The sequence below is a fragment of the Sinohyriopsis cumingii genome, chromosome 12 (assembly GCF_028554795.1).
Source record: "Sinohyriopsis cumingii isolate HCF-2022 chromosome 12, ASM2855479v2, whole genome shotgun sequence".
Taxonomy (NCBI): Eukaryota; Metazoa; Mollusca; class Bivalvia; order Unionida; family Unionidae; genus Sinohyriopsis; species Sinohyriopsis cumingii.
Genome location: NC_142972.1, coordinates 90,267,613 through 90,284,347, shown reverse-complemented (window position 1 = coordinate 90,284,347; position 16,735 = coordinate 90,267,613). Strand labels below are relative to the sequence as shown.

Here is a 16,735-nt window from a genome sequence, read left to right as displayed (position 1 = left end):
TGAAATACTCAACATATAAAATTACACTCCAATATCAATCTACATAAGCTTAAATTACAGATATAAGAGATACATATAAAACAACGATATTCTTTCACTTACTAACATCATACATTTTTATCGTTTCTGCCTTTTAGAATATAATACAGATAATTAAATATCGAATAGATTCACGAGTGCTAAAGAATCTAAAATTCAATATTTTAGACTAATACCGTAATTGAAATATATTTTACTGAATTTATTCTAAAATGTAAACATAATAAACTGTATTATTCAAAGATTATTTTATTTCTAAATTAATTATTACGGAATATGGAGTTGGTAACGAACGATGCTTTTTACTATAATCAATAATACAATTACAAGTAAATATAAGTTCTTCAAACAATTAAACTTTCCAATACATTATATTAAAGAATAGTAAAGAAATATTAAAATAATCCAATGTTGCAATGTACTGATGTTAGATTAACATCTTAACACTAAAAATCCTTATAACACTAAAAATCATTATACTATATGAAAAATTGTACATAGACGATAATCTTACCTGTAAAGACAAAAGTCTTTTTGAGTCTCTGGCGAAGAACTGGCGTGCCCATGGGCTGAGACTTTTTATATCAGTTTCTTAGGACAAAGCCAAATATGGACATGCGCCTAGTTCTTGTGTACGCCAGAATCTCAAAGTGAGATTTAGTTTCTTACAGACTATCGTCTGGGTCAATGTACGTCATTATGTAGACAAATCTGCAAGATCAGCTCATTTACCCATCTAGAAAAATCTTTGGAATTCGTCTAGTTCATCTATCTAAACAACTTACCGAATGTAATTTTTTGCTGACTTATGATACAAGGGAAATGTATGCATAAGACGGTTTTGTATTTTTTCGTAAGGGGCGCAGTCTTTATTAAATAGTATATAATTGTAATACCGAAATAATGGATTTAATCTCAATATATTTTAATAGAAAATTACTTCCAATATAATTTAATGAAAACTTACTTTTAATACAATTTAGAGAAAACTTCAATCTTATTACTTGTACTAAAAATTATGTCCTAATACATAGATGGTTGTTTTCATATTAAACTAGTACAATATTTACATCAACTCTCCCAAAAATATCTGAATTGATCATAGTATAGTTGTAAGTTATTGTTATAATGTGTATGATTTTTCACTTTAATTTTTGCGCCACTAAATGCAAAATGAAGATTATTATTTGAGTCTAGGAAATAAAGTGCATCTTTTGAAAAAAGAGCGATCCATACCTAGAATACCGCTAGGGTTAAGGACTTTTGAAAAAAGAGCGATCCATACCTAGAATACCGCTAGGGTTAAGCACTTTTGAAGAAGGAGCGATCCATACCTAGAATACCGCTAGGGTTAAGGACATAATACTGGTTTATTTAAAATAAAAAAAAATATATGAGTGATTCGGAAATGCTCTGAAAGGAAGGTAGTGGTTCTACATTTGATTTAAACATATTAAGACATGGGCTTGAGTCGTTTCTTTTAAAAATGAGTGGTTCAGGATTCAAGTGTACTTTGAGTAGAAAATTGCTAGACATTTCTCGATGCATTTTAAATTTTCCTATGGATAAAATGTCCCAACCAATTATACGAATTATTTCAAAATCTTAAACGATCACGGACAGGCATTTTCATGTCTATTCATTCCCACTCCATGCTTAATATCCTGTGGGTGAGGACAAGGAGTTGGATGAATATATTTTGGGAACTGCAATCTCTACAGAGTATAAAGGTTCCATCCATTGAATATCAGAATGCAAATGAGGTCTCTCGCCATCTTTAATGCGATTGTGTCCTCTATATATAACACATCTATAGTTACATACTTTAGAGATTAAATATGCGTACCTATTATTTCCCAGTTAGGTGTAGTTATCAATATTAAATACAATAGTTGATAGAAAATAATGCTGATGAATTTATAATCCAGTATTTACAAAATGAGATATTATATATTCAAATGTTGATATCATTAAATTATTTACAAAAAATATCTATTCAAATTTGTGGTATTATAAATGTTTTTAATTTGTGATATTATGAATTTCAATATATAGTATACATTAATTCTCGATATTAAAAATTACGTATAAATTGGAATTACTGATGTCATAAAATAAGTACATATAAAAATATGATATCAGCAAATAAGGAAAAGTAAACCCAATGACCGCTTCAGCGTAGTTGGACCAATTTTATTTTACTTATTAGCAGATATTGTACAATTTTTAAATTCTATCTTTATTTATTTATTTATTGTACTATGCATATACCAACTATTATTTACAGGCCTCAAATATTGACATGGAATGCAAAGCAACTGTAATAAAAATGTCAATTATATGAGATGAAAAATACATCTACCCCCAATTAAGAAATTCTTATATATGTAAAGTATGACCGCACTGAAAACTCCATCTTAGGCCATCTTCTAATTTACAAGTCAAGTAAAGTTCACGCACGAAATTGTTGTAAATTTTATTTAAGCCTCGAATTGGGTATATTGAGATAGCTTGCCAGGAGCTTCCTGTGGGTCGGTGGTTGTTAGTCGCGATTTTCACGGCTTCTTTCTCCACTAGTTATATTGGTCGCCATGTATGGACTATTATGCGCTTAAAAATGGCGTTCACACCCCACCCCAACACCCCACCTTCAGCATTCTCAGTCATCCACGATTCACCGACTTATCCTCTTGAAAAATGATACGCAGTTTGATAATCTTCTCTTAATCTGTGTAACAATCCAGGTTACAAGAACAAACGACCGCCGGACAGGCGGAAATGAAGATCAATTACAAAACATCGCTGGGGGTCATTTTACAAATACATAATAAATCAAAGTTCTGTCAAAGGACCCATCCATCCCCCCAAAATGGGAAGGATAAGATTAACCACGAGGATGATAACAACAACAACAAAAACGATATAAACATATGCAAGACAATGAACAGGAGTAATCATCCTAATTATTATTGTCATAAAATAATTTTTCTAACGATCGTGCCGCATACGAAAATAAGGAGAACCTATAGCATATTTATTTATAGATTTATACAGACTATGCGTACATCAATAATTCTTATGTGGTCTTATACATAGGCATGGAGTGCTAAAGTAGTTGCCAAAAAAAAGTCAATTATACGAGATAAATGGTAAGTTTAAATAAAATGGTAGAAAAACTGTAACTTGCACAAGGGAATGACTCGATCAATATTCAAAACGTAATTAAACCAAATCAAGTATAGATGTTTCCCGATAAGATCACACTAGCAGACGATTTTCTGCCCATTTTACCTGGACGATGGGAAACCTGGTAGTTTCTCCTATATGCAACTTCCAAAATTGGCCATTTTGAACATGGTGCTCTGAGATAAAATAAACTTATAAATTACAAATATGGATACCAAACGAAATCCTGATTTGCATTCGGTTTATGTGAATATGTTTTGTAACAGTTTCTGGAGACTCATTTAATTTATTTCAACTTCCAAACACTATATACAATCTGCCAGCATACCACAAATATGGCTGCTGATGACGTCATTCTAGATCTATCTTTATACGATATCTTAAGGATTATGGAGCAAAAAATTTTTGGTTTCTGAAGTAAAAAGAAATAAGGAATGAAAATTTACGTTCTGTTAAGAAAGAAAATAAAATGACAAAATAATAAACATTCAGGACCAAAATGGTCAGTTATGGAAACTTGATATGTGCAGTATCCCAGTGTATAACCTGCGTGTGTGTGTGATTTGGTCATCATGCCGCAGACATGTGGCATCATGTCCCACCCAGTCATTTTATCCTGACACCATGCCAACCAGTCCTAACAGTAACCTCTTAATGATGAGCGTCAAGCGAGGCAGCTCATAGTACCATTTGTATGTCTCTGGTATGACTCAGCCGGGGTTCGAACCCGCGACGTTCCGCATCCGACGCGGACGCTCTAACCACTAGGTCACCGGAGCGGTCTAAGTGTATAACCGAATGAGTTCTGTTGCAACATAAATTTGGTCATCTTCCTCCATTTCACAAGGCAACACAGTTTTACGCATAAAACTTGAAAGTTTTAAGCGTACGAAATTATTTCGCGTTGAACAAATATCACTTTAAAAGATTGTTTACGTCCAAGAAATAAAATTTTGGTATGCTGCTATTTTCTCTGGAGATTAATATATGGACGGAACAGTTCATTCTGGAATTCAGATTACCCCACCACCTTCAACCACATTTATCTGATAATCGGTTCGTGTGCAAGAAACTTTACACCAGCTGTCTCCGTATTAAATAACCTCCATTAGTCAGTGTAGATGGAATTCAGGTTTACTACCAGCACTTCCACAATACAGTATCCCCATTCTCGGCATGCATGATCCAAGACCTTCCCTGTCATCTACTCCTCCTCTTGATACGTGATACCCAGTATGATAATCCTCTCTTAATCTGTGTAGCAAGTCAGGTTACAAGAACAAACGAATGACGGACAGATGAAAAAGAAGACCAATCACAATGTCTGCTAGTTTGTTCTTAGGGATGACACTTTACCGCAATTGTTAAAGCATTAAATGACCTACTTGCATTTGCTGTACCTTACAACACCAAATCAAACCAAATCATTTTTTGTGTGACTAACAAATATGATTAACATAATAAAGAAGGAAAAGAGAAAAAAGACATTGCTTTTCACACATATTTGTGATATTTCAAAAAATGGAGAGAATAAACATCACACACTCTGCTCATAAAACATCACTGAAAACACTTTACAACTCCATAATAAAGTTTAAGTTAACAGGAAAAGCCCCCCACCCCCCCGCAACAAACCAAAGCCAAAAAAAAAAAAAAAAAAAAACACAAACAAAAAAAACAAAACACAAACAACATAAAGGATAACATTAACAACAACAGCCAGCAATAGGAGTAAAACCATCAGCAAGTAAAACAATAGGAATAATCTTCATCATTACCATCATCATCACAACAACACGAAAATAATAGCAATACGAGGATCGAACATGACCATAATACCAGCGATGATGATAATATTTATTTAAATGGTTCCTCTACCATTATTTAGATACCCATTCTAAAATCTAAAGTTCCAATTATTTTTTCTTGCTAAAGTTTGTAATCCAACCGATGACTAAACAATATACGTTACACTTGATAACCCCATGGCCCTGCACCGGGCATACACCACACAGTACAGGAAATCAGACAGTAAAATGCCAATGGAAAAATCACACCCTTGAATAATGCAGCACACTCTATTTAGATCGCATTTGGTGCCTAACATAAATTTATTGCAGAATGGGAAGAGTTTTCGAAATACTTGGGTGAAATAGGCCAGGGATTCTTTCCTTGCGGCGATGGAACACAGCTCTGGCGATGTGAAAAGGCTGAACGCTACATACGTCACTATGCATTGGTGACGTCACAATGAAGAGACCCTGAGCCAAGAAGTAGACTGGTTTCCTGTCGTACTTGAACATAAAATTACTAGCATTCTTCAGCCTTGACCTTTTCTTGAATAAAATGGTCACCAGCACTTAAACGTAAAGGCCGATATGCGGATGGTTTCAAAATTTGTATTTATCCTGATATAAATCAAATAAAATTATTGTAGAAAATGATAAGTGAAACTTTAGCTCATCGTTTCATATTTAAGTCGTTTTACTAAGGAAATGTGCTAAAAGGGAAAGGCAGTTTTGGAAAAAGTGGCGTTCGGGATAAAGTAAATATAGTTGTTGTTACACATCGCCTGACAATACCTTGTTCACACATTTAAGTGCTTTATTGCAGCTACTCTTTATTTTAGCACACACCTTATTTTACGTGACATTAATTTTTATTTTGTTGTATGCATCCATGATCACTCCTACCCAATCTGTAAGCAAAACAAATAGGCATCAGTTTATACGAAGGGCCTAGTCCAACAATGTAATACGTCTACCATGATATTTACATTGTTTGGGTCGACATAAACAACATGAATATCGGGGTAGACATATTACATTATAGAACTACGATCGGACATGTATAATGTTCACAATCATGAGGACACTAAAAGATAAAGGCAAAAAGGAATATATGCTTTAGGAATTTTGTTGTTGTATATGATTATCGTAGTTTATCATCCAATGTAGTCTTGATACAGTTCATTTACAAAATCATATGGAAGTGAAAAGTCTGTATTGCATTTGCTAGATTTGTGCCCTGTAGACCTATACCTAAATACAGTAGTGCATTTGCTAGATCTGTGCCCTATATACCTAAAACCAGTATTGCATTTGCTAGATGTGTGGCCTATATACCTAAAGACAGTATTGCATTTGCTAGATGTGCGGCCTATATACCTAAAGACAGTAGTGCATTTGCTAGATCTGTGCCCTATATACCTAAAACCAGTATTGCATTTGCTAGATCTGTGCCCTATATACCTAATGACAGTATTGGCTTTGCTAGATTTGTGCCCTATAGACCTAAAGACAGTATTGCATTTGCTAGATTTGTGCCCTATAGACCTAAAGACAGTATTGCATTTGCTAGATTTGTGCTCAATAGACCTATACCTAATGACAGTATTGGATTAGCTAGATTTATGACCTATATACCTATATATAGATTTGTGTCATGTAGTCCTATACCTAAAGTACTATATGCAAACAAAATTCTAAGGTCACCACCAATTCCAATACACAAAACATTTGGAAGCCCGAGGTACAGACAACAATATTCTAATTTCAGTTTCATACATTAAGTGTCAGTATAATTATGCTGATTGACAGATATATGAACACTGACATTGATAATCCTAGCAATTGGGGAATGTATGTCACTGTGACATTCTAGACATAATATATTCTCCACTAGATGCATCATTCATCAAGTTTCCTCTGTATACACACTTCATTGATCTAAAATGGACAGTTCTAATGCTGCAAGTTATTTAAGGTAATTTGTATGAATTATTGTGAAGTTAACTTCAAAATGAAAGATTAAACATTTTATTTCATACCCCAATAGAGAAATCATCTGAAAATTAAACTTATAAAAAAATTGAATCTTTGTATAATCACAAATTGGGAAAAGGCAGTCCAAGTGATTAATTGGTTTTTATAGATGTATCCGACTGTAAACAGACATTGAAATTCATCAATCACGTGCAGCTAACACCAAACTATAGACAAACTTGTGGCATATAAAATCTATACCTTAATAATGGTACAGTTATATTCCCTAAAAAAAAGTGGAGCACAATAAATCAGCAATATATTCCAAATATACATAGTCACATGGGCATGAAAAGTCAAAGCAATCTATTCCAAATAATCATAGTCACATGGGCATGAAAAGTCAAATCAATCTATTCCAAATATGCATGGTCACATGGGCATGAAAAGTCAAAGAAATATATTCCAAATAATCATAGTCACATGGGCATGAAAAGTCAAAGCAATCTATTCCAAATATGCATAGTCACATGGGCATGAAAAGTCAAAGAAATATATTCAAAATATAAATAGTCACATGGGCATGAAAAGTCAAAGCAATATATTCCAAATAATCATAGTCACATGGGCATGAAAAGTCAAAGCAATCTATTCCAGATATGCATAGTCACATGGGCACGAAAAGTCAAAGAAATCTATTCCAAATATGCATTGTCACATGGACATGAAAAGTCAAAGCAATCGATTCCAAATGAGCATTGTCACATGGACATGAAAAGTCAAAGCAATCTATTCCAAATAATTATAGTCACATGGGCATGAAAAGTCAAAACCAAAGCCAAGGTTTGAAAATATGGTCTTGTATAAGAGTTTCCCACCAATATATTTAAACATGATCGAAAGCTTATGAACTGGTGTTGCTATGATCTACTTAAGCTACTGGATAAATGTATTTCTTTGAGTGGATGCACATGCATGCACAAGCCAGCTGGATAGAGAAAAATCTTTATATGTAAATCCAAGATTTTTAAATGAGCCACACTTTAGAATGGGATGTTTTGCAATACATTGATGTGGCAGGGCATAATGATATTTTAGTACTTGCACTCTGGTAACTGATGGGATCTAATTTTGAAAGACAAAGATATCTCCACCCTTCCCACTATGATAACGTCTTTTTCTTACAATGATACTTCATATATGAAATATTACTATAATATCCTACAATCTAATGAAGTAATCTGAATATGCATATCAATATTGTACCAGGCTGTTTTGTATTTTCCCAACAAAGCTAACAAAATGAAGCTAAAACATGAACAAGCCACTATAATGGCCTGAAAATCAAATCATCTTTATATTACAGATATAGCTAATAAATAACACCAGTCTACTTTGAGTGATTGCAGTATGATGATCATTATAAAGTTTATGTAAAAAGAATTGCAAATCCTAAATGTGCGAAAAGATGATAAATTGCAAAAGGGCATGAAAGTCTAATCAGGTTATTTCAATAGAACTTAACCATACCTTTCAAATTATATTTGCCAAGCTGAAGTGATTTTTTCTAAAGTTGCATACAAGGCTTTTGTAAAAATATTATACAAAAAAAGTAAATAATGTGTACAAATAATTACAATATAATGTCAGCTACCAGAACCAAACTAGGTCTTTGAACGCACTCATGATATCTGAAAATCCAGTCTGGTGTTTGAACTAACTCACAACATAAATATCCAATCTGGTCTTTGAACCTACTCCTGGTGTATGTGTCTAGTCTGGTATCTGAACCCACGAGATATTAATATCCAATCTGGTGTTTGAATCCATGCTATATACACATCCAATCTGGCCATTGAACCCACTCATGATATATAAGTATTCATTCTTGTCTTTGAAACCACCCATGATATAAATACCCAGTCTGGTGTTTAAACTCACTCATATAAATATCCAATCTGGTCTTTGCAACCATCCATGATATAAATACCCAGTCTGGTGTTTAAACTCGCTCATATAAATATCCTGTCTAGTCTTTGCAACCATCTATGATATAAATATCCAGTCAGGTGTTTGAATCCATGATATATACACATCCAGTCTTGTGTTTGAACCCATTCACAATATAAAATTATCCAATCTGGTCATTGAACCCACTCATGATATACAAGTATTCATTCTGGTCTTTGCAACCACCCATGATATAAATATCCAGTCTGTTGTTTGAATCCATGATATATACACATCCAGTCTGGTGTTTGAATCCTTGATATATACACATCCAGTCTGGTGTTTGAACCGACTCATGATATAAAAGTATCCAATCTGGTCATTGAACCGACTCATGATATATAAGTATCAATTCTGGTATTTGCAACCACCCACAATATAAATATCCAGTCTGGTGTTTAAACTCACTCATATAAATGTCCAGTCTGGTGTTTAAACTCAACTCATATAAATGTCCAGTCTGGTGCTGTCTTATTTAAATGAGTGACAGACAGACAGATGAATGGACAGCCAAAAACCAATATGTCTCTTTGGGTCGAGACAATATAAATCCCACAATATGAATATCCAGTCTGGTGTTTAAACTCACTCATATAAATGTCCAGTCTGGTGTTTAAACTCAACTCATATAAATGTCCAGTCTGGTGTTGTCTTATTTAAATGAGTGACAGACAGACAGATGAATGGACAGCCAAAAACTAATATGTCTCTTTGGGTCGAGACCTATATATGAGGGGACGAGTGCTGAATGGACAGCTGACAATCGATCTATCTTTCCTTCAGTAGAGACCTAAATATGAGTGCAATATATGCAATGGTTAGGTATATATTATATTGCAACAAACATTTCAACCTTAAAATCAACTACTCTTGATGATCTTGCTGTATGAGAAACTGAGTACGGCTTCAGCTAGAATGGGAGAGATAAAATCTGATTGAGTAATTGTGAATGAAGTATGTGAACAGAATGAAATATGTGGTCCAAATACCCCAACCAATTTCCTTGCAGATGGCCATATTAAAAATGTACACTGTTTCTTGATATAAATTGATTTTCATGGGGCAAAGAACTGTGAGGCTCCTGCTTTTACTTCAAGTAAAAAATGTATGTCCCACCTATAAAATGTCCTAAGATGGTCCACTCATCTTCCTTTTCTTACTGCTAAGCACTGACTACAATTAATACCATATATGGTAAAAAAAAAAAAAATTCTTTATTCACATATGAATGATATCCTATTGTCTAATATGGTAATTAAAGATTTTGTAAGATTAAAGTTCTTTCATAGACCAAATGGTCTCCACAAGTGTTAACTGTTAAGCTGACTGCTACCATATTACTGAGCTGATTCAGAGTGAAATTATGCATTCATGTTAGGGAAAATACATTATTGTCAAAATGTAAATACACAGTTCCAGAATGTCAACATATACAAATCTGAAATAGTTGTTGTTGTTGTTGTAGGGTTTAACACCATTTTTCAGCACACGATAGGCTATACATGGCAGCCAGTATTAATGGTGGAGGAAGAACCCGGGAAATCCCCAGAAAGAACCACCGACCCTCGAGAAGCTACTGGCAAGCTTTCTCACATACCCACATTGGCCGAATCCGAGACTTGAACCCATGCAGACAGAGGTGAGATGGCAGTGATCTGTAATGGAGAGTGCTTTAGGGCACTCAGCCCCCTAAATAGTTATCTCTCTTTGATTATAATTACCTGGAATGGGAGGGTGGAGATGGTAAATTATAATATGCTGAAAAAACCTTTGTTTGGATTGACATAAGTGGAAAAAACATTCTATTCTCTTGTTCAAGAATAAAAAAAGTGAAAGAGATCATAGCTGTCAATCAGATTGTATTAAGAGCTGGAAATTTTAGGTGTTTTAAGAACAGTATGGACTGCAGATTTTTGTGGGAGTGGGGTGGGAGTTCCTAAGAAGATGCTGTCCTTTAAAGCTAAAATTTGTGGAAATTTAGTACAATGCATAAATAAAATGACAGATCATTAAATTTCCTCCATTAAGATATTATGAGTTTAATGTCATTTTTCAATACATAATAAGCTATACATAGTGGCCATTATAACTGGAGAGGAAAGAACCCAGGAAAGCTCCGTTAAGAACCACTGACTTACGGAAGCTATTAGCATGCTTTCTCACAGATCCACATTGGTCAAGACTGAGACTTGAACCCTTGTGGAGAGACACGAGATGGCAGTGATTGATAATAGCAAGTGCTTGGACCACTTCAGCCACATGGGTCCCTCCCTCTGTGAGATAGCATTGTATTGACTGGTCCACTACAATAATAGATGGAAATTAGGGTACAAAATGATTACGATGTTTTAAACTGATACAATGTATGGCTCATCTGCAAAATCTGAACATAATTCATCATACTGGTAATGAAAGAAATAATGAGAAATGATTTTTCTTAAGATCAATCAGAGATAATCATGTTTAGTTAATGTATGCCTTGTCATCACAACACATACAAGTAATTCAAAATTATAACATGCAACAGTAGAAGTATTAATATCATTTAAAGTGTTACAGACACATACTTTTCTATCATTTAATGTGTTACAGACACATACTTTTCCATATATTAAAGTGTTACCGACACCTATTTTTCCATCTTTTAAAGTGTTACCAACACCTACTCTTCTATCATTTCAAGTGTTACTGACACCAACTTTTCCATCTTTTAAAGTGTTACCAACACCTACTTTTCCATCTTTTAAAGTGTTACCAACACCTACTCTTCTATCATTTCAAGTGTTACCGACACATACTTTTCTATCATTTAAAGTGTTACTGACACCTACTTTTCTATCTTTTAAAGTGTTACCAACACCTACTTTTCCATCTTTTAAGGTGTTACCAACACCTACTCTTCTATTATTTAAAGTGTTACTGACACATACTTTTCTATCATACATTATCAATCTGTACATGAGAATCAGCAAAATGCAAGTAACTTTCTTATGAAAATATCACTTTAATTGGTTTGAATCTATATTTGAAAATCAAAGGCACAAATTTGCAATGCCTAATGATGGTGCTGCCCACTTGCGCAAGCTGATCACAGCATGCATATTTAGGATGAAACATAACAGAAGTTTTACTAAGTATCATCTGGCATGACTGTATTGAATAGAATACATTGTGATCTCAAAGTACTGAGAGGTCATATAGAGGTTATTTTGAATATAATGTGATGTTATCAAACAAGTCATTAAGTAAAGGTTGATGTCATAGGTATGAAATAAGTAGCCGATTGGTGTGATTTAAAAAAAATGAATTGGACATAAATGTGTTGAATACGGGCAACTGGAAAAATAAGGTTGAATGCTAAACGATTTCACAAATCAGTTCAAGTGGGTGGGGAAAAATGGCAATCATGTGCTGTCCATAAGTTGGCAATGATTACAACTTAAAACTCTGCACTTAAGCATTAAAAAAAACCCCACTTTAAATGCTTTCATTCAGGCAAGAGTGGATAGCTTCCTGGAGCTAAACCTAACGAATTCACAGTACAGTATTTGTAGTAAGGGTGTAGATACCATTTCGCGGCAGTGGCTGGTGTAATTGTCTAAAAAACGTGGCTTTTAAAGATATTGCAGTAGGTGCGCTCAACCTAGTCACTAAACTGCTAAAGGCATTTAAAACATGCAAAACAAATTCAAAGGTTATATAAATCTAACCCTGTCTACACAGTAAGAAAACCTGAAATCGATGGTAAATGATACAATCTTGTCACATAAGTTTCTGTCCACTTTACACTGTTAGTCCATTATATGCATTCTGTGTATGAAATTTATGCGTAGATTTTATAATTCTTAATTTGAAATTAGGCAATTTACATTTTATTCTTAAAAAATGCACAAACTTGTGCTCAAAACACTTTTCACAGTACTAAAGAGAGCCATATTATACTGGTTTTCTGCCGTTGAAATTTAATTATATTGAAAGGAACCGGGAACCATGCTAAGCCGCCAAATAGTCTGGTTCTTGGCTATATATCTTATAGAACAGCGGTATCGGATGTTGCATGCAAGGAACGTGGATATGTATTAATGCGCGAAGCTGCTGTATTGTATTCCGAATGAGGAATGTGAGCCGAATTTTGTTGGCTCAGGAGCAGACGACAAGAATTGGAGAGTGCAGAAGTTTTCATGGAGGCAGGAACTTTCATTGAAATAGTCAGGGTAGTATATACATGTAATATTAAGTATCAGGTGCAAATTTCTGAAAATAAGATATTTCATTATCATTTAATCTTATTTTCTAAAAATATTGCTTTAAATGCCACAGGTACTGTAGGAATGCTTGTTTCCGTCGTAAAATTTCAAAGTATTGTAAACACCCACTCCCACTAATTTGTAGAAGAGGAGTTGGAGTTGTCATTAACTTCCAATTTTGCTGAGAGAAACGAGTGCCTGTACCGAATGCAGATCATATATACTTTTTTCTTCCCCCCACCCCCGCCTCGTTTGTGTCGTTTGAGTCGGAACGTTAATGTAACTTTTTAAATACTTTACATTTTTAAAAGAAAATGCTGACAAGACGTTTATTGTTTTTCTTCTCTTTTTACACAAAATAGGTGCGTCCTTAAAAAATAAAGTCGAATTTAAATTTACTGTTTTACCTGCACATGATTTGGTTTAATTATTTTACCTGACAACAACTACAGCTTGAATTATGTGTATGTAAAACACGTATCTCCGTGTCTTACGGTTTTGACTGAGTGCTTGAATCATAATTAGGGCAGGTCTTTTGACAAGGTTTGCCTTTGAGGCAAATATCATGTGTCCGTGAATTTGTCTTTTCATATCCACCCAGCAAGTATATCAGGTATACGTTGTTATAAGGTGGGGACTTCGATCATTTCCAATCTATAGCCCATGGGCTAAATCCAGCTAAAAATGAACACCAGGGCTTATTTCGGTTTCAAATATTAATTTGTCTTTTCAAGTACTGTAGGCGTATGTATGGCTATATGGTGGGGATCTCATTAGTTTCCAAGTTATGGTGCAGGGTCAAACATTTCATAAGAGTAGGCTGGCTTCTGTGGTCAAAATAAGTTGCATGCATTAATCATAATTTTCATCCCCAACTCTTGTACACATGGTTGTATGGTGCTAGCCTCAAAAGTTTTTCAATTGTGATACAAAGGTAGGTATTGACCCTCCGTGCAAACTGATGTGCAAATTTATATTTAATGCCGAGTAAGTGTGCATTATGGGCGTCGCCAAAGAAATCGCAATAGTTTCTATTATATTGACCAAGGGGATACGTTTTCTTGAGGGTGGGGATAGACTGACTCCGTGTTATCTCCTCAAGTGGTTTCTGTTGATTGATCACATATGGCAATTTTCAGGAGTTACTTGAAATTTATGTAAAATCACCTCTACCCCTTTAGCCCTACCATACTCCGGGCAAGGTATTTTTATTTTTATGCTAAAACGTAATGGCTACAGTAATCCTAGTTTCCTGTGACCCTTCCCTCTATATATTTGATAGCAGGGCATTTATGTTAAAGCATATCATGGCTTCAATAGCATTAGTTGTAGTTGCAGAACATTACAATTTAGCAACTAAACTAATAGTAATAATAATAATACAAATAATACAACTATTGCGACAATGATGGTGGTGGCTAAAATACGAAAACAATTACTTTTTTGAGCATGATTTATCCTTCATGCTCCTTTTCAAAATATTGCCAGGTGATAAAAACAAACGGGATTGTGCAATTAGTATAATATAGTAATAATATAAATAACACGACTATTACGATAATGGTGGTGGTGGCTAAATTTACGACACTGGGCCAATGTATTAGGTCAGAAATAGATATACCAATGTGTACATGTTTATTTTGCGTTGTTTACTAAAAGTATATATATCTGTATTTTGTTTGTTTCATATGCTGATATGTGTCTCTCTTTTATCCACAGCCGTCCGTAAACCCGACTACAATGGCGTTGTGGTGACAGAAGACACGTTGCTGGTCATAGACGTTCGTGCGAGGAATCTCCAGATTTACAATCGACATGACGGTAAACTATGTACATCACACGAACTGGAGTCCCGTCCCACGGGTGTCTGTCTTATTAGCAAGACGGAAGTTGCTGTGTGTCTGGATGACAGTAGGATTGTAATCATGTCATTGAAATCTATACATGACGTAAAACGGGTCAAAACATTCAATGTAATGACAGGATTTAATAGATGTAATTCAGTGGCAAAATTGAATTCAGACAAACTCGTTGTCAGCGGTTGGAAAAGGGACGCCATGTTGTACTGGTGTGTTGTAAACCTTACAGATGGACGTGTAGACTCAACTCACAAGGTCTGTCAAGTGGGCTTTGGTGTTAGTGATAGTCACTTGGCCGTAAAAGACAACACTGTCTACATCTCGTGTTGGACTCTTAACTCCACTACTGATGGTGTGTATGCATATGATATTTTTAATCCACACACACCAAAGTTTCTGTATCAACATGATGGATTTATACCGTACTCAATAATGGTTGATAGGAGGAATTTCATTTACGTGTGTGACAGGAACTCAAACAGAATTCATCAGCTGACAGACAGCGGTCAACTAGTGACCATACACACAGTGTCATCAAGGCCCAATGAAATATTCTATGATGACCAGCATGGAGTACTTTACACCACAAGCAGGAACAGTAATGTGATTACTGTCTACAGACTGGAATATTCATATCAATCAGGTAATTCCATTTTATTTTATATCACACGATAACGAAAACTAAATATTTTATTTATTTACAATTCCTAATTCACATTTGGATAATAAATGTAAGTTATACATATTACAATTAGAACCTAATTGTAAAGACAAACAGTTTAAAATATGTAAAATGAAATTAAAGTGTAATAAATATATATTGTTTTATTCTCCAGTTTGTAAACTCGAAGTGACGTTCGTCAAACATAATCATTTTTTATTGATTTTGACTGCAAATATAATAATAGTTGTTGTTTTAAAATTTAATACCAATATAGTTGTACTTAATTAAATTCATTCATGATTGTTAAGCTATCTGCACTTTAATTCTTACTATAATATTTCATGTTAAAATTTTAATTCTCTATGGACTGTCGCAATGGCGGCTGGCTAGCTAGCGTTCATCATTACCAGTGCGGGGCAATACACAGTTTTTTTTTTTGTCCAGTAGGGGGCGCTTTCATTGAGAAGCCATTTGCACGCGACCGTCAATCCGGGTTACACCGGAAAGCACTCTTGGGTTACAGCGTCTAAAATGCCGCGTTTCTCTGTTCTCGCAGGTTGCATAATCTCGCGGTATTGGATATTTCCATTTTTACATAGACACTTGAACAATCTGCCTTTCGTTTATAACAGATTCTTTAAAAATGTTTTCTTTTTGTGAAAATAAATAAGAAACTTATTGACCAGTAGAAGACGTATCAGATATCTACTTTCCTCAAACGATTATTTATAGAAATTTTCATCTTGTCATGCCGAAGCCGAATGGCGCATTCATATTCCGGATGATGTAGGAATAATTGAACAAACCCCTTCAATTTGATGTCCGATTGCTGAGTGTAATTTGGTTTGGACACTTGACAGCTTGGCTTTGCTTCAGATGTGCATCTTTTGAAAGACTGATCGCTCTTGGTTATTTTCACTTCCTCTTGGAAATTCCGTGATTTTAAAAGTAAAAACAAAACACAAA

At 34.5% G+C, this 16,735-nt stretch overlaps 1 protein-coding gene across 1 annotated transcript in view; it reads left to right on the top strand.

The window, feature by feature from the left end:
• The first annotated feature begins 648 nt into the window (after window positions 1-648).
• The window catches only part of LOC149786949 (uncharacterized), a 129,844-nt gene continuing 113,757 nt past the window's right edge, over window positions 649-16,735 (top strand). Inside the window, exons 1-4 of the mRNA XM_089976001.1 lie at window positions 649-689; window positions 6,259-6,756; window positions 10,819-10,895; window positions 14,966-15,748. Coding sequence (XP_089832127.1) covers window positions 649-689; window positions 6,259-6,756; window positions 10,819-10,895; window positions 14,966-15,748 — 1,399 coding nt within the window. The remainder of the gene's footprint in view (window positions 690-6,258; window positions 6,757-10,818; window positions 10,896-14,965; window positions 15,749-16,735) is intronic.